Source organism: Daldinia decipiens, assembly GCF_022478715.1.
Source record: "Daldinia decipiens strain CBS 113046 unplaced genomic scaffold F4813scaffold_4, whole genome shotgun sequence".
NCBI lineage: Eukaryota > Fungi > Ascomycota > Sordariomycetes > Xylariales > Hypoxylaceae > Daldinia > Daldinia decipiens.
Window position 1 is genome coordinate 913885 of NW_026054547.1, and position 15789 is coordinate 929673.

Genomic DNA, 15789 nt, shown 5'->3' on the forward strand with positions numbered 1-15789 from the left:
GACCCTCAATAATAAGAATCGCCCACAGGATCATAGACGCCACAAACTTAACCAGTTGTTAGTTAAGACAAAGCAAGCTCTTTTAACTACATAACTAGAACTCATCGCATGAGCCGAGTTACGACTGCTCACATTGATATCCTACATGTCTTGGACATTTGTCATTTGTCCCAAGAGCGTATCGGACGCTCATAAACTCGACGACTTGCAGCTTTTTGCAACCTTGAGGCGCCGATGGGATCGATCCGTCGTCCGTACTCATCGCTACTGGGCAACGCTATGTTTAGGTGCAGCTCGGAACGCCTCGATGCAGCCGTTTGTAGTAAAGCTGCAACATGGTCTCCGAGTGCGGGCTTCTATCTGCAGCCGCATTGAGGAAGAATACTACTCTGGACAATATATACTTGTGCATATATGCAGGTCCGGTCACAAAGACGCAGCAAACTAAACTTTACAATTGTGTAAGTCACACGACTTTTCGCCTTATATTACTACCTAGGTTACCTATGTCCACTTATGTCCACCTATGTCCAACTATGTCCAGCTCGGGGCTTCGACTAAATAAATACAAAAGTCTGTTTCAGGGTAAAGAGATGTAATACATCACTTTTTCGTCAAGCTCCGGCTATAGTTATGCTAAGTTTCCATCTCCAATCCCCTCAAATGTGGTATTATGTGGTATTATGTGGATCTAGTATTAGATCAATTACTATAAATGTATACCTCTTAGGCAATTGCTGGAGAATTAAGTTACGTGCGGGAGTCAAAGCGGCCATTTTCTTTACCTATAAATGATCCTAGCTTCCCCGGGTTATGTCAAGGTTTACTTACCGATCCCGCTGACAACCGCGACTTGGCCTGAACATGTATAACATGTGCAACCCGTACAACTCATATGTGCTTGCTCTTGGCTTTCTTCCTGTCACTTGACCAATGGTAGGAACTAGCTGGCTACCTAACCTAGATCTCCAATGTCTGCCTTTTTTTTCTTTCTTAAAAGGTTCTAACACCCTCCCCAGGTCTATGCCGTTTCTCTCGTCGTAATATTCTTCTATACGGGCAAGACTCCAAGTGGCTTTTAGGCTCTTAGTTCACTCTTCGAAGATAAACTCCTTCAGCTCTAGCTTGTATAAGTGTTCCTCTCTATGATAGATAGGCCTTATCTTGCTTGTACGGTTTAGTCCATGTCCACATTCTGCTCTGGCATCATGTCTGACACACTCACGAGGACTGACACTACGAGACCTCCCTCACCCGTCGATATCTGTCCTACTCGCAATGGCGACCCTCTAGCCATTAACGTGACTATTAGGCAAGACCCTCTGTCTGTGACATTGGATGGGCCCGCTATCTTCTTCATTGCCATCTTGCTGATTCTCAGCACTCAACTACTCCAGCCTTCGACCGTGGCCTTTCTCATTAGTGTGTTTACGATCGTTGTGTTCGTCCACAATGATTACCATAACTATTTAAAGCTCGGCCCTGGTGGTACGCCAGCAACATTTGCGGGTTACATTCGCATCAACTGGTTTAAACTCTGGGCCTGTCGAGACCCTTTCACCCCTCTCCCAGCAGATCCGGACGTGCAGCCAACAGCTGGAATCCTCGGCGAGAAACCGCTTCCTTACCGCTGCGGGCTGCGACCTAAAGTCGTCGGAATCGCACCGCAACGGCAGGTTGACCAGTTTGGTTCTCGGGACTGCTACCTTATTTTACGGCGTATCTTGGAATCTCATAGCCGTAATAATCCGGAGGAAGTGGGCATCGGCACATCTTGCTTTGAAAAGCACGGCTTGGCCCTATTCTCTCGGTATCCTTTCAACAAGACCTGCCAGGGTGAGATCTGCCACGTACATAACTCAGACTACTCGATGCACCTAAACCTGCACCCGGACGACGTGAAGGAGGTCATCGAGAAAGGCTGGGGCCAGCGTCATCCCTTGACGAGCCAGTGTTTTCTGAAGATGCCCGTCCCTAAACAATTCACCATGGTATACGCTCCGCGATCGATGGATGAGCTGAAAGTTGTATGCCAGATCATCGAAGCTGCAGGCTGGTGGGTTAGTGCAAAGGAGATGAAGCTGAACGGAATGGGAGAGAAGTAAACTGCTACATGGGCGTTGGCAAACCGGATAGCTGGGCTGAAAGTCTTACCACGCATAAAGTATACGGATAGCCCCTAGGTAGGACTCGTTTACCTAGATTGTTTTGTTAGGTGGAAATGAGCCGGTAAACCAGAGATTGGGTTCACAATAACGTATCACTATAAAATAGACTTGAGGATTAAAGTTCAAATTTTTTTTTTTGAGTTCATTAATTATCAGTTAGACAGTGACATTCATGGGGAACGTATGGATGCTTAAGAGAAGACCACTTATTTGTGTATCTAAGGTAGACACAGGTCTAAAGTCGTTGCATCGGCTTAAGTCAGCAAGACTAAACTAAACCCCTGATATCCCTACTTTCGGTATATGGGTCAATCTAGGAGATGATTCACGATCCCATAACTGAACTCTAGCAACCTGTGTAAGAAATAGCATTTGCTTTAGGTAGGTGATTATTATGATTTTCTCCGCCGTTCTTGCAACCCACGCCAGAGGAATACGTTTTGTTTTGGTAACTTTTCAAGTAAACCGTGCAAACTACAGTCGCTAATACCAGCCCTAAATAATCGTACATCGTAACTCTTCCCCCGGGGTGCAGCACTCCTCGGCGTATAATACATAATAAATGAGTGCGGCCTCATAGTATTAAGTAAGTACCTAAGCATCAACCATCGCTGTCATCGGCATCGGCGTCATCGCCTTGCTTCTTGCCTGACTTGCGATAGCGCTCGCGCCCCGTGGCAATCGTAGCACGGACCGTGCGGCCGTCGAAGGCTCGCCCGTCCATGAGGTTGATGCAGGCCTCGGCGGCTTCGGGCGTCGTGAATTTCACGCTTGCGATGCCTTCTTCCTCGAGGTCGTACAGCACCACGTTGGTCACGGGCCCGAGCTTCGAGCACTCCTCGCGGATATCCTCTTTGATTTCTAACATGGCGGCTGGATCCTCTTCTAGCTCGCGCAACGTGAACATGTGTCGTAGGATCACTACGCGGTCGCGCCGTGTGGCTGTCTCTAGTTGGCCCCCGTACGGGTCGTCGTCGTCCCAGTCTGCGAGCTTCGCGTCGAGTTTCTGCGTCCGCCTGATGATCTTCTGCTTGTCCTGCTCGCGCGTACGGTCAGGCGCCTTGCCCGCGCCCAGGATGAGCTTGCTGCGCTCGCTAGTACCTTCATCCGCGCCGTTCGCATTGCCCTCTTCCTTGGAGCCTTCGTAGTTCATCTTCTTGTAGCTCGAGTCGGCGGCTTGGACGCGCATGCGCCCGCTCGCAAGCCCGGACGAGGTAAACCGGAAATCGGTGTCGTCGAGCAGCATAATGGCCATATCAACGCTCTGGGGCTTGAAGAAGACGATTAGAGCGTCGCCCTTGAAGTTGCCCTTCTCGTCTGTATATAACTTGATTCGCGGGCGACCACTATCGATTTCCTCGGCAATAACACCGCATTTACGTGAGAACACGTCGTGCACCTCATCCACGGTCACATCAAGGGGCAGGCCTGTGACGTAGATAGCCGTGTTCTGGCGCGGCTGCGGTGGCTGCTTTTGCCTCTTCTTGGGACGTTGCTGCTGACCCCGAGGCGCATCTCCACGACCATTCGGCTGGTCTGTCTTACGCTTTTTGTTGGGAATAGTAGAGCTATTACTACCGTTGTCTGGTCCATTGTCGGGGCTCGCGCTGCCGCCGTAAGCTAACTGCTGCTGGGCGAGTAAATCCTCATCGACTACGGGTATCCACCGCTTCAACTGGGAATCCCACTCGAACTCGCTCCCGTCTTCCTGCACCGCGATGTACTTGTTGTCAAGCTTAGAGAAGGAGATTCGGTCGTCCTGTTCGAATTCCTGGGGGTCTGTCGGGAAGGAGAGACCCGGGCCAGGCTGCGGGTCTGCCATCATCTCGTGGGTTTATGAAATAACGATAGAAAGTAGTATGGGTTGGATAGGCAGGCGAGGCAAGACGTGCAATTTGTTCAGATTAGGTAGTGTTGATCACAGTTGAGTGGATGATTGAATCGACTTAAGCTTCAATTCGCAAGCTTTATGCGCTACGCTACTGGCACACTAACCTAGGTATTGTACTACATACAAGGTACCTGTACGTTAGTGGAACACCGTATTAAATGTACCCCTGCATTACCTTATCAGGTTTAGACTAATCTTAACTACCGGAATTGAGTCCTGGTGTATTAGAACCTCAAAATTCATCACATTTTATTCATAAGTAATATTATAAAACAGACATCTAAAAATTATCGTTCTTTGGATATTCATTTTAGCTATACTTCTCTCACGAAATCATTAGTTTGACTTCGATTTCCTCGAAGACGAGTCTTAATATAAGCTAGTCTCAAGCCTGAGCTTGAGAGTATAAGTGTACGATGCAGCTAGTTATATTCATCACATATCATCTCAAGATAATATATTCACGAGTGTGGTTTATTTCCTACCAAGCATGTATGTTGCTGAGCTGTCTTCGAAGGTACTAAAAGATAATCCTACTTGATTTACCCAACCTAGCCCGTAATGCAATATCTATAAGCACCCTACTTCAGAATGCATACCATTCGCATAAGGATATGATGACTTGCAAGTCCTAGATCTATAGAAGCTCTGTCAGTGAAGTGCCATGACGTATCACTTAAACACCTGTATGACAATAGACATAGGCCGTCATGAAATCAACGTCACGATCATGCTCTCAGAATCAGGTTATAATTCTTTTCCCTACAACTTACATACCACGCAACCCGCGTGGTCTACCTGTGTAAATACAGCGTGCTGTCGCACATTAGCCCTTGTACCCTTACACCTGAACGCCGGATGCAATGCAAATATGCCACCGACTAATAGCTACGGTGCAAGACGGTCTAACAAGAGATTCTCCGCTCCTCTTAAACTTCGGCATGCTAGGTAAGCGTTCATTTCTTGCCCTTCTTCTTCTTGCTTGCACTGGGCGAACCCGAGTCGACCAGCACTGCGTCGTCGTCACTACCTTTGACAGAGCCTTTGGTCGACGAGTCCTCGTCTAGTTCCTTCATGAAGTCCTTCTGGATTGTCTCGCGGCGCTTCTCCCACCACTTCTTGTCGGCCTCTGCGCGACTCTCGATCTCCTCGAGTCGCTTGCGGAGCATGGTATTTGCGGCAATCTCATTTGCGGATTGGAAGATCGTCTGGCCCCAGCCGGGAGAGAGAGCATTTGCCTGGTCGAGTTAGTATAAGTGCGCTTTGGAAAGGTATATACGGCGATCTGTTCTTACCTCTGTTACTACATCTCGGAGTTCCTCTTCGATTTCCTTCTCAGCTCTCAAAAATCTTTGGTTCAGATCTTCGCCGACACTACCCCTCTGTAATAAGCTGTTAAGTGCCTGCTTAGAGGTTCGGACCTGGATAATGCGACGGATATCCTCGACGGCTCTTCGTAATAGCGCAGCCCGGATAACACTATCGGGTACCTTCGGCGCCTTCTCTTGGCCGGGTTCGGGCTCCATGTGAAGCAGAGTTAGGTAGATATTTCGTTGTAGGTGCGGTGGGAACCATGGCTCGAGGTTGGCATTTTCAACTATGAACTTGTTAGTTTCGGTGCGGCGTCTTGAAGTTGATGAAGGGAATCATACAAGCCTTTCGTTTTCGATAAACCGTTGAAAAGGTGTACAAAGAACCTCCTAGAACACTAATATATGCGAACGGGAGCGCAAGGCTCATCCAATCTATGTCGAACATCTTATGTATTCAGTCGTGTTGTGTAGACCGAAGATGTGGGAAAATGGAAGTGAAAGACACCGTTGACAAGATGTCGAAATGTAGCCAAAGTAGGCAATTAGGTATGTGCTCTTTTTGGTAGTCGGGATCTTGACACTTTTCACGTAGCTCGAGTCCGTACCACATCTGATACCTGCATGTACCTTTGTACCCGCGCTAATTAATCCACTAATGGGCAGACCACTATTTCACAAGCCACAGTTACTAAATTTGGTGCGAACACATTGACCGCCTTGCCGGCTAGGGAAAGTTAATGGCTAGGTCTTGGCAAGTTTAACACTACATATTATATTCGAAATACATATGAAAGAAAGGCCATGGAAAATAAGAAAAAAAATATAAACTAACTCTTTAGTCTTTACTTTTATTGAGGATATTTTTATATCTTTATGATAGTTACTTTACAATTTCTTTTGCTTTTATAATCGTTGATTATTCAAAAAGGTCAAACGCCAAGACCTGGCCATTAGCTTTCGCACCTCGCTGCTCGCCTAGTTAAGTTTTTAGCTTATCTCTATGGGCTACATGTAGCTTATCAATTTTTTTTCTGGAGCTGATACGGCAGAATTTCTTCCATCTTTAAACTTATCACAACAGGCGCGCGTTCGACAAATACTTGCGCAGCCTCGACCAATCCAACCTATATGAACGATGTCGGCCCCGAGACCAGAGTTTATCAAGTGCACAGGCCATAAATCATTCACTCAGCGCCTAGTACTTGCGACATTAACAGGCCGGCCCCTACATATATCGAAGATCCGGTCGAATTCCCCCACCAATCCTGGTCTCACCCCGCATGAGATCTCGTTCCTTCGCCTGCTCGAAGCCGTCACCAATGGAAGCTCTATGCAGATTTCCTACACCGGTACGACGATAACGTATCAGCCTGGCTTGATCACGGGTGTCATACCGGGCTTCGGCGCTACAGACGACGTCCTCGAACATCACCTACCCGCGAATTGCTCGCGAGGCGTCACATACTTCCTCTTACCACTATGCCTTCTCGCGCCCTTCTCTAAGTCACATATGAATGTCCGCTTCTCAGGGCCGGGCGTCATCACATCAGCTACCGAGACGGGCGACCTTTCGGTCGACTCCTTCCGTACGGCCATCCTACCCTTATACAACCTCTTCGGCATTCCCGCAGCACGGATAGAGCTGCGAGTTCTTCAGAGATCATGCGCCGGGCCTCACGGTACTGGTGGCGCGGGTATCGTCGAACTCAGATTTGCAAGCCAGGTTCGACTACCGAAGACATTACATCTGAACAGAAGCCCCGGCAGGATAAAAAGAATACGAGGAGTCGCATACGCGACAGGTGTGTCAGCGTCAAACAATGCCCGTATGATACACTCTGCGCGTGAAATACTCAACCCTCTTGTATCGGATATACATATCGCGGCGCAATACGACCAGGCACCGCTAGTCCCAGATGCGGCAGAAAAGGCTGGAAGTAAGAAAAGATTGGGTATTGGCTTTGGTCTCAGTTTGGTTGCGGAGTCGAGCGCCGTAGGTGTACTGTACTCGGCAGATGTTGTAGTACCACCTAAGGGAGGAATAGTTCCCGAAGATATCGGAAAGAGATGCGCATACCAACTCCTAGAAACCATAAATCTTGGAGGTTGTGTTACCGGAGCAGCCGCAGGGACAGTCTTGACGCTGATGGCTATGGGATCTGAAGATGTTGGACGTTTGCGTCTTGGAAGAGATGTTGTGGGGACAGAACAGATTATAGGACTCGCACGAGATCTTAGAAAATTTGGGGCTAGTAGTTGGGGGCTTCGGGACGCCGAAGACGACGACTCAGGTGACATAATAGTCTCGGTAAAGGGGACTGGCGTCGGTAACGTGGGTAGAAAGATTGCGTAGTAATGATATCCCTGAAATTTGTACAGTTTCATTTCAATAGCTATTTATGGCTGCCTTGGCTGAGCCGCGGCCTGCCTCGCTCTTCTCTGCGCTGCCAAGGCCGCGAGCGTCGCATTATATCCAACATTTTGTATAGCATAAGCAGCTGCGCTTTCAGGAGAGTTTGCCCGCGTATGCCAGGCCGTCCAAAGTGACCGTCGAATATTGAAATTGGCCAAAACAGCATTACCAGATCTCAATGTGTCAGCTAAACCTTCAAGGTCGCCTACAGGAGTGGTGGCTTGTCTCAACAGGCCGTCCCTCTCGTCCGCATTGCGCCCATTGCCATTATCATTCCTGCCTCCCAGAGATTGCATTTCGATATCGTTTGCTTCATCTACCATAGGCGCATCTCGTAAAACTCCCCGTTCCTCTGCGTCGTGATCTTGCCCAGTAGTAGTTTCTTCCGTGGTGGTTTCGGGGTGGTCTATTTGCCTCCTCGGCTTCACGACTTTGCGTACTCTTTCTTTCTCAATGTTCACAGTCAGCATGAAGCATTGTAGCCCCAAAATCAAGAGGTCCAACAAGAGGAGGGAGAACTTGGAAGAGGGCGCTTTCTGTCCGACAAAATCGAAGAGTATGCCACCGTGGAGGTAGCCTCGGGATGCTTCGCCGGCTTGGGGCAATGACGTGAGCAGATGCAGTAATATACATAAAAAGTTGGGGCCGATAATAGCAGAAACGTGGTAGTTGGGTATGATTAGAATGGAATCCTCAGCCTTGGGGCTTATGAATAGGGCTTGAGAAACCCATCGTATCATCAGTCGGAAGAACGAACAACTAAAATTGATATGTCAGCGCCTTCATACGATGCACCACGTATAACAGTAGAGAGCAGAAAGGTCTCGTCATACTCCATATAGTATAGCGCACACAATTCAGCATACACGACAGTATCTAAACTGATACTTAGATGCATCATGAATTGCAGCTTCTTTGTAAGGCCATCCTTTGCGGCCTGGGAGAGCGACGGGTTCTGCGTAGTGGTGCCGCCATCGCGACTCTGCTCGGAGGCTGCGGACTGTGGTAAGTCGTCGGCGTTGTCCCCTTGATGATGGTGGGACGTACGATGGGGGTCCGCCGGCGTGGTCGGGGTGGAAGCATTGTTCATAGCTCCACCTCAATCGACGTGAGAAGCCACCGGGAGATATGTCTTTACATGCTGCGAGACCGTCATAAGAATACGGATCAGTTGCCTATTGCGCAGGCGCTCTGGGTGGAATTAAGGCGACAATTCGGGGAGCGCGTGGTATCTGCGGCGTTGGTTTTTAAAGGACTGCAAAGCCACAAGGATGGAATCTTAGAAGCTGAGGATGATGTTAGAGCAGCTGAGAACGCCGCATGCACAGGTACAGTACGTAAAATAAAGTAGTTGTACTATGCGCGCCACAGGATGTACCTGTGGCTGCTGAACATCACCTTGAGTTCGCTGACTAATAGATTGCTTACTTAAATGCATAACCCCTAAACTTGCATCCTTCAATGTTAACTAGGATTTAAAGTGTTAAGAATCGATCAAGCAATTTTATGAGAACTTTGGGCAATATTCTTTTTCTAAGCATATCTTACTATATACAATTGGATATTTTCGATTATATTCTAGTAATTTGCTCATCCTATCCGTAGGCAAATGTTATTTCTTTGCAGCTTTTGCGGCTTCTAAAGCTCCTACAACTGCAGACGATACTATAGGGGTTATAATATAGGAAAGCTATAATGGTAAGCCTAGGTCATAACTTCACAACATCTCTGGGACATGTCTCTGGGATATGTAATGCTTACCGCAAGAAACTTAGCTATCGACATTCGTATTTTCTGGTCCGCTCCACTGATATCAGCTAACGCGAGAACTTTCATCGCAGTAGGACCGATGGGCATCATCATTAAAGCCCACCATAACATAGGATCGTTAGGAAGTATATCAGTGTAAGCTGCTAAAGCCCAGATGATGGGAATGCTGATGCTATAGCAGAGGTGAGCATGATTACATATCAAATGCCAGGTCCAACTTACGCTGGCCAGAGTATGAATCTGACAAAGGTCACAGAAAGGACGGTGCCTAGAGACAGTATACCTGCTTCTTCGCCTTCTTTCATTCGCCGCAAGCTTAAGCTCAGTTTGACGCCGACGGCAATAACTTGGAGAGACACGAATAGTTCCCCGACGTTCTTCAGACTGGAAGTGAGCCACTAAATATGTATGTTAATGTCACATCCAGGAAATTCAATCCTACCACCAAGGTCGGTTATATTTCAGAAGAGCAGTTTGGCAAGAGAAGGAACATAAAAAGAAAGTGCATTTTGGTCGACTTCTTGTTGAAAGATCTCCACGGAAGAAAAAGTTGCATAAAACAGGTAATTCGGATGAAGAAAACAGTTGGCCTTGATGCGGATTACTTCTCATACGCACCGCATTGAAATATCCGCCTTCATCCATGTCGTTGAAGAAAATTCGGTGTAGAGGCGGCGTGAGCCCTATGGTTATACCAACGACTGCGCCGATGAACGGTGGGCTAGCAAACGTCCCAATAGCCGTAAGTGCCTTCTGAACGGGTTTCGGGCTGGCTTGAAAATAGCTTCGAAATCGCGAAGTAAGCTTGTTTTTCACCCTACGCTCCCAGGACACGACTTTTCTAGGGAGGAGTGATGTACGTTCATTAGGGTCATCTGAATCATCGCCATTCTCAGAGTCGACGGGTGAATGACTATCCTGCCCGTTTTCTTGAACATGTTGACCTTCAGGATCTGTTGAATCGTCCTGCTTATGCTGATCGCCAGTTATCCATTTTGCGCCTTGGCTAAATGTAATAGTGTTATTAATAACCAAGCAAGCGAGGAAATACGTGCGTGCTCGCTCGATTCCGTCAGATGTCTGACCCGTACCGACTAAAGTCGCCAATACTCCAGTGGTTTCTAGCGACTGAAGCAACAGTAAAGGGAGAGATTCAGTATTATTAAAGGCAATAACAGGCAATGCCCATTTTGGCAGGCGGAAAAAGGCTACTGCTGCTTTTCCAATGATAATAGACGTGATAGTAAAAAGAATAGCCCAGACTAATAAAGCATTAGAGAACTTTCTAGAGGGTTAATTGAGTGACATACTAATAATAGGAACATAGTTCATTATTGTATCAAGATGTAACTCGGATCCCAGTTTCGTGATTAACAAGCAAGGTAGCAGCACATTAACACAGAGGTGTGATACTTGTTCAGCAGCATCCGTCGTGACCAGACCAAACTGAGCAGCAATAACACCACAACCAATTGTCAATAATACTGACAACGAAGCCTGTATAGCACCAAGGAAGGAAACGAGTAACGGCGAGACCATCTTATAAGTATAAGGACTCGATTGACTTGGAAATTATATTGGAGTATGAAAAAACCACGACATATCTCAATTTAATATCCAAATTACCTATAAACCTATAAACCTATACAATTTTAATGTGAATATACTAACTTTACGAACGACGTCATTACTATCTCTAGGCCTCTAGGCATTGATCTAACAGTGGACTTGGTACCTGGTGCTTGACTAAAAGAGGAAGTAGAGCACGCAGCTTTTAGCAAGTACCTCCTCACATACCTAGGTAGGTAGGTACGTAATTGAGGGACGGGCAAGTGAGATAAGGTTTCTAATGTACTGTATCCCACTGGATCGGGTCTGCCAAGAGATACCTACTAGGTACCTAGCCTGGTAGCTCCCCCTCCAAGCCATCTTACCTGTCTCCGTTAATCGCAACTCAATTTTTTAGCGGAGCCCTTAGTGGCCCTTAGTGCCTCTTTTTTTCTATCCTTATCGGGCTTATCTATACATCGATAGGCGCATGCCCTGAAATTTATCAACTTAAACACGGAATTGGATCTTTCAAGACTTGTTAATTAATTAGTCCAGATACAACTTGAGTCATAAGGGCGTAAAGGATTCTTTTCCTAGAAGCTCAATTGACTTCAATTGGGAGTAGGGAGCTCCAAACTCTGGTCTTATAAGACCTCGTCCCTTATAACCCTCCCAACTCTCCCAACATTCCAGCTCCCAGCTTGTCATGGCCCTCTCCACCAAGCTTGCAGGTCGAGCACCTGTCCTATTGCGACATGGCCGACGACTGCCCCTCGCCCGGAGGCCACTTACCACGGCGAGTCTCCGGGCTCCCTCACAGCTTCTCGCCTCTACTCGAAAAGCTGGTTTCTCTCAAGAGAGGAATTTCTCTGTCACCGCCCTCTGCTCTGCGGGAAGTGTAGCTACTGCTCAAGAGGCGCCAAATCCGAAAGCCTACTTGGAAAGCGGCGTCATAAAACCGAGAGATGTCGTAGACGTCAAGAAGGTGCTGGTCATTGGTAGTGGTGGTCTAGCTATCGGACAGGCTGGAGAGTTCGATTACTCAGGTTGGTGCTGCGAAACTGCCCTTTAACCTAGCGAGCATAGCAACGAGCATAGCTATCAAGGGTGACTCATACTACAACTGAGTATATTGATGCTAACACCCAGGTTTATATAGGATCTCAAGCGCTTAAGGCTCTTAAGGAGGCCGGTGTAGCATCTGTTCTTATAAACCCTAATATTGCTACTATCCAGACCAACCACGTCCTCGCCGACGAAGTATACTACCTCCCCGTTACTCCCGAGTATGTATCCTACGTTATTGAAAGGGAACGACCTGATGGTATCTTCCTGTCCTTTGGTGGACAGACTGCGCTGAACTTGGGTGTGCAAATGCAGCGCATGGGTATATTAGAGCGATATGGCGTCAAGGTTCTCGGCACCAGCGTTCATACCCTGGAGTTGAGTGAAGACAGAGACTTATTCGCCAAGGCCCTTAACGAGATCGACATTCCAATTGCTAAGTCAATTGCCGTTGGCACCGTCGACGATGCCATAGATGCTGCTTCCAAGGTCGGCTACCCCATTATCGTTCGCGCTGCCTACGCGCTGGGAGGTTTAGGCTCCGGCTTTGCCAATAATGAGGAAGAACTTCGCAATATGGCAGCCCGCTCTTTGACCCTCTCGCCGCAGATCCTCGTCGAGAAGTCGTTGAAGGGCTGGAAGGAAGTCGAATACGAAGTCGTCCGTGATGCGAACAACAACTGTATTACCGTTTGCAACATGGAAAACTTCGACCCCCTAGGAACTCATACGGGTGACTCAATTGTCGTTGCACCTAGTCAAACACTCAGCGACGAGGAATACCACATGCTTCGGTCCGCCGCTATCAAGATCGTTCGCCACCTTGGTGTTGTTGGCGAGTGTAATGTACAATATGCCCTTCAGCCGGACGGTCTTGATTACAGGGTGATCGAGGTCAATGCTCGTCTTTCCCGTTCATCTGCCCTTGCCTCGAAGGCTACTGGTTATCCTCTAGCTTATACTGCGGCGAAGATTGGCCTGGGACATAGCTTGCCTGAGCTACCAAATGCTGTTACCAAAACCACTACTGCCAATTTTGAGCCCTCCCTCGACTATATCGTAACGAAGATCCCTCGTTGGGACTTGGCTAAGTTCCAGCACGTCAAGCGTGATATCGGTAGCGCCATGAAGTCTGTTGGTGAAGTGATGGCTATTGGCCGCACTTTTGAAGAGTCATTCCAAAAAGCTATTCGCCAAGTCGATCCTAAGTTTCTCGGTTTTCAAGGCGACAAGTTTGACGACCTCGACTATGAACTCTCGCATCCGACGGACCGTCGATGGTTGGCTGTTGGCCAGGCCATGCTACACGAGGGTTACTCGGCTGAAAGGATTCACGAACTGAGCAAGATTGATAAGTGGTTCTTGTACAAGCTTCAAAATATCGTCGATTGCACTAAGGAAATGGAAGCTGTTGGTAGCTTAGAGGGTCTAAAACGAGACCTTATTCTTAAGGCTAAGAAGATGGGCTTCTCTGATAAGCAGATTGCGAACGCCGTTAAGAGCAATGAGGATTCAGTCCGCGCTCTTAGATTAAGTATGGGTATTCGACCTTGGGTTAAGAAGATCGATACCTTGGCCGCCGAATTCCCGGCTGACACCAACTACCTGTATACCACTTATAACGCCAGCTCCCACGACGTAACATTTGAGGATAAGGGTACTGTAATCCTTGGTAGTGGCGTGTACAGAATCGGTAGCTCAGTTGAATTCGACTGGTGTGCCGTCAGTGCTACCCTTGCTTTGAGGAACATGGGCGAGAAGACTGTCATGATCAACTACAACCCCGAAACTTACTCGACTGACTTTGACACGGCTGACAAGCTGTATTTCGAAGAACTCAGCTACGAGAGGGTTATGGATATCTACGAACTTGAAAATGCCTCTGGTGTTGTTGTTTCTGTCGGTGGTCAGCTTCCGCAGAACATTGCCCTGCGTCTCCAGGAGACCGGCAAGGCGAATGTTCTTGGAACTGACCCTAAGGATATCGACAAGGCCGAAGATCGACAGAAGTTCTCCGAGATTCTGGACAGCATTGGAGTAGACCAGCCTGCTTGGAAGGAATTGACTTCCGTGGCTGAAGCTGAGAAGTTTGCTGATCAGGTTGGCTACCCTGTCTTGGTCCGCCCCAGCTACGTTCTCTCAGGTGCTGCCATGACTGTTATCCGAAGCCATGAAGATCTGAAGGACAAGCTAGAGGCTGCTAGCAATGTTTCTCCAGACCATCCTGTGGTTATTACCAAGTTTATTGAAGGTGCGCAAGAGATTGACGTCGACGGTGTTGCCCACCAAGGTAACCTGCTCGTTCACGCCATTAGCGAGCACATTGAACATGCGGGTGTTCACTCTGGTGACGCTACACTGGTCCTCCCCCCTGTCAACTTGGACGACAGGACTATGGAACGCCTTAAGGAGATCGCCAGAAAGGTTGCGAAGGCGTGGAGCATCACTGGTCCGTTTAACATGCAAATCATCAAGGCCGATAACCCCGAAGGTGGAGAGCCAGCACTGAAGGTCATCGAGTGCAACCTTCGAGCTTCTCGGTCCTTCCCCTTCGTTAGCAAGGTCCTCGGTACTAACTTCATTGACGTTGCAACTAAGGCTCTCGTTGGCAAGGACGTTCCCGACCCTACCGATCTCATGTCTGTCAAGAGGGATTACCTCGCCACCAAGGTCCCCCAATTCTCCTGGACTCGTCTCGCTGGTGCTGATCCGTTCCTGGGCGTCGAAATGTCTAGCACAGGAGAGATGGCCTGCTTCGGTAAGGACCTTGTCGAGGCCTACTGGGCATCTCTCCAGTCCGCCATGAACTTCCGCGTACCTGAGCCTGGTGAGGGTATCCTCCTTGGTGGCGAGACCTCGAAGCCTTGGCTCACCCAGGTCGTCGACTACCTCTCCCCTCTCGGCTACAAGTTTTTTGCTGCCGACGAGGACATCAAGCAGTTCATCGAGTCTACTACTAAGGACAAGGTCACCGTGGAGGTCATCGAATTCCCAAAGGAGGACAAGCGAGCCCTCCGTGAAGTCTTCCAGAAGTACGACATCCGAGGAGTTTTCAACTTGGCCCTGGCCCGGGCTAAGACTACTATGGATGTCGACTACGTGATGCGCCGAAACGCTGTCGACTTTGGTGTCCCGCTGTTCATGGAGCCTCAGGTAAGCCCCCTTCCCTTTTTATAGTGCTTTATTTCATATATACGAATATGCTAATTTAAATGTAATTCTAGACCGCGATCCTCTTCGCCCAATGCATGAACGAGAAGCTACCTCGTAAGGAGGGTATCCCGTCCGAAGTCCGCCGGTGGTCTGAGTTCCTGGGCGGCAAGCCCTTGTAAATGTACCAGATACCCGGATTCACAAAAATTTCCTATCTATACTAAAACAATTCCAACATCGCACGCAATACCAACGCGATGTTTTCTCCCTTGTTCCCCAAAACCGAAAATTTCCATAGGCGTTGAGCTGGGATTCTTGCTCGAGGAGGCGGTCGGAGTGAAGGGGGGCCGGGCCTGATGAATGATGGACTGCAAAGGCAGTCTGTTATGTTATTTCTGTTTCCTAAATTTTTTTTCGAGTTTCCCGGCAAGAGGAGGGCAAAAGAAGAAAAAGGGGAAGATGAAT

The 15789-nt window shown here is 48.2% G+C and overlaps 7 protein-coding genes across 7 annotated transcripts; 3 read left to right on the forward strand and 4 right to left on the reverse strand.

Moving 5' to 3' along the window:
• Positions 1-1208: 1208 nt before the first annotated feature.
• F4813DRAFT_385916 (uncharacterized protein) lies at positions 1209-2105 on the forward strand (the record flags this gene model as incomplete). Its single annotated transcript, XM_049246334.1, has 1 exon — positions 1209-2105. The coding sequence occupies one exon, from the start codon at positions 1209-1211 to the stop codon at positions 2103-2105; it is 897 nt and encodes a 298-aa protein (XP_049103348.1).
• Positions 2106-2296: 191 nt separating this feature from the next.
• On the reverse strand, positions 2297-4120 carry F4813DRAFT_347383 (uncharacterized protein). Its single transcript, XM_049241952.1, has one exon. The coding sequence runs from the start codon at positions 3991-3993 to the stop codon at positions 2770-2772; it is 1224 nt and encodes a 407-aa protein (XP_049103349.1). The 5' UTR covers positions 3994-4120; the 3' UTR covers positions 2297-2769.
• A 592-nt stretch (positions 4121-4712) lies between these two features.
• On the reverse strand, positions 4713-5933 carry F4813DRAFT_347385 (Sec62/63 complex, subunit Sec66). The gene is made up of 3 exons (XM_049241953.1): positions 5712-5933; positions 5355-5656; positions 4713-5297 (listed from the first exon to the last, which is right to left on the reverse strand). Exons 1-3 carry the CDS (start codon positions 5815-5817, stop codon positions 5016-5018), a joined length of 690 nt encoding a protein of 229 aa, XP_049103350.1. The 5' UTR covers positions 5818-5933; the 3' UTR covers positions 4713-5015.
• A 284-nt stretch (positions 5934-6217) lies between these two features.
• Positions 6218-7747, forward strand: F4813DRAFT_227362 (18S rRNA biogenesis protein). Its single transcript, XM_049239872.1, has one exon. It carries the CDS (start codon positions 6508-6510, stop codon positions 7723-7725), a length of 1218 nt encoding a protein of 405 aa, XP_049103351.1. The 5' UTR covers positions 6218-6507; the 3' UTR covers positions 7726-7747.
• On the reverse strand, positions 7748-9088 carry F4813DRAFT_227361 (DUF1746-domain-containing protein). The gene is made up of 2 exons (XM_049239871.1): positions 8619-9088; positions 7748-8544 (listed from the first exon to the last, which is right to left on the reverse strand). Exons 1-2 carry the CDS (start codon positions 8873-8875, stop codon positions 7770-7772), a joined length of 1032 nt encoding a protein of 343 aa, XP_049103352.1. The 5' UTR covers positions 8876-9088; the 3' UTR covers positions 7748-7769.
• Positions 9089-9259: 171 nt separating this feature from the next.
• On the reverse strand, positions 9260-11190 carry F4813DRAFT_347388 (auxin efflux carrier). The gene is made up of 5 exons (XM_049241954.1): positions 10866-11190; positions 10174-10817; positions 9778-9953; positions 9561-9727; positions 9260-9483 (listed from the first exon to the last, which is right to left on the reverse strand). The coding sequence occupies exons 1-5, from the start codon at positions 11092-11094 to the stop codon at positions 9476-9478; spliced, it is 1224 nt and encodes a 407-aa protein (XP_049103353.1). The 5' UTR covers positions 11095-11190; the 3' UTR covers positions 9260-9475.
• A 386-nt stretch (positions 11191-11576) lies between these two features.
• On the forward strand, positions 11577-15608 carry F4813DRAFT_227388 (putative carbamoyl-phosphate synthase arginine-specific large chain). Its single transcript, XM_049239873.1, has 3 exons — positions 11577-12152; positions 12266-15324; positions 15396-15608. The coding sequence occupies exons 1-3, from the start codon at positions 11813-11815 to the stop codon at positions 15501-15503; spliced, it is 3507 nt and encodes a 1168-aa protein (XP_049103354.1). The 5' UTR covers positions 11577-11812; the 3' UTR covers positions 15504-15608.
• The last annotated feature ends 181 nt before the right edge of the window (positions 15609-15789 follow it).

Coding starts and splice junctions, on each gene's coding strand:
- F4813DRAFT_347385 (XM_049241953.1), bottom strand. CDS start 5,817: ATGTTCGACATAGATTGGATGAGCCTTGCGCTCCCGTTCGCATATATT. Junction 5,657..5,711: donor TTATCGAAAACGAAAGGCTT/GTATGATTCCCT, acceptor ACAAGTTCATAG/TTGAAAATGCCAACCTCGAG. Junction 5,298..5,354: donor TCCGAGATGTAGTAACAGAG/GTAAGAACAGAT, acceptor TAACTCGACCAG/GCAAATGCTCTCTCTCCCGG.
- F4813DRAFT_227362 (XM_049239872.1), top strand. CDS start 6,508: ATGTCGGCCCCGAGACCAGAGTTTATCAAGTGCACAGGCCATAAATCA.
- F4813DRAFT_347383 (XM_049241952.1), bottom strand. CDS start 3,993: ATGATGGCAGACCCGCAGCCTGGCCCGGGTCTCTCCTTCCCGACAGAC.
- F4813DRAFT_347388 (XM_049241954.1), bottom strand. CDS start 11,094: ATGGTCTCGCCGTTACTCGTTTCCTTCCTTGGTGCTATACAGGCTTCG. Junction 10,818..10,865: donor GAACTATGTTCCTATTATTA/GTATGTCACTCA, acceptor ATGCTTTATTAG/TCTGGGCTATTCTTTTTACT. Junction 9,728..9,777: donor AGATTCATACTCTGGCCAGC/GTAAGTTGGACC, acceptor CCTCTGCTATAG/CATCAGCATTCCCATCATCT.
- F4813DRAFT_227388 (XM_049239873.1), top strand. CDS start 11,813: ATGGCCCTCTCCACCAAGCTTGCAGGTCGAGCACCTGTCCTATTGCGA. Junction 12,153..12,265: donor TGGAGAGTTCGATTACTCAG/GTTGGTGCTGCG, acceptor AGGTTTATATAG/GATCTCAAGCGCTTAAGGCT. Junction 15,325..15,395: donor CGCTGTTCATGGAGCCTCAG/GTAAGCCCCCTT, acceptor ATGTAATTCTAG/ACCGCGATCCTCTTCGCCCA.
- F4813DRAFT_227361 (XM_049239871.1), bottom strand. CDS start 8,875: ATGAACAATGCTTCCACCCCGACCACGCCGGCGGACCCCCATCGTACG. Junction 8,545..8,618: donor TGTGCGCTATACTATATGGA/GTATGACGAGAC, acceptor TATCAATTTTAG/TTGTTCGTTCTTCCGACTGA.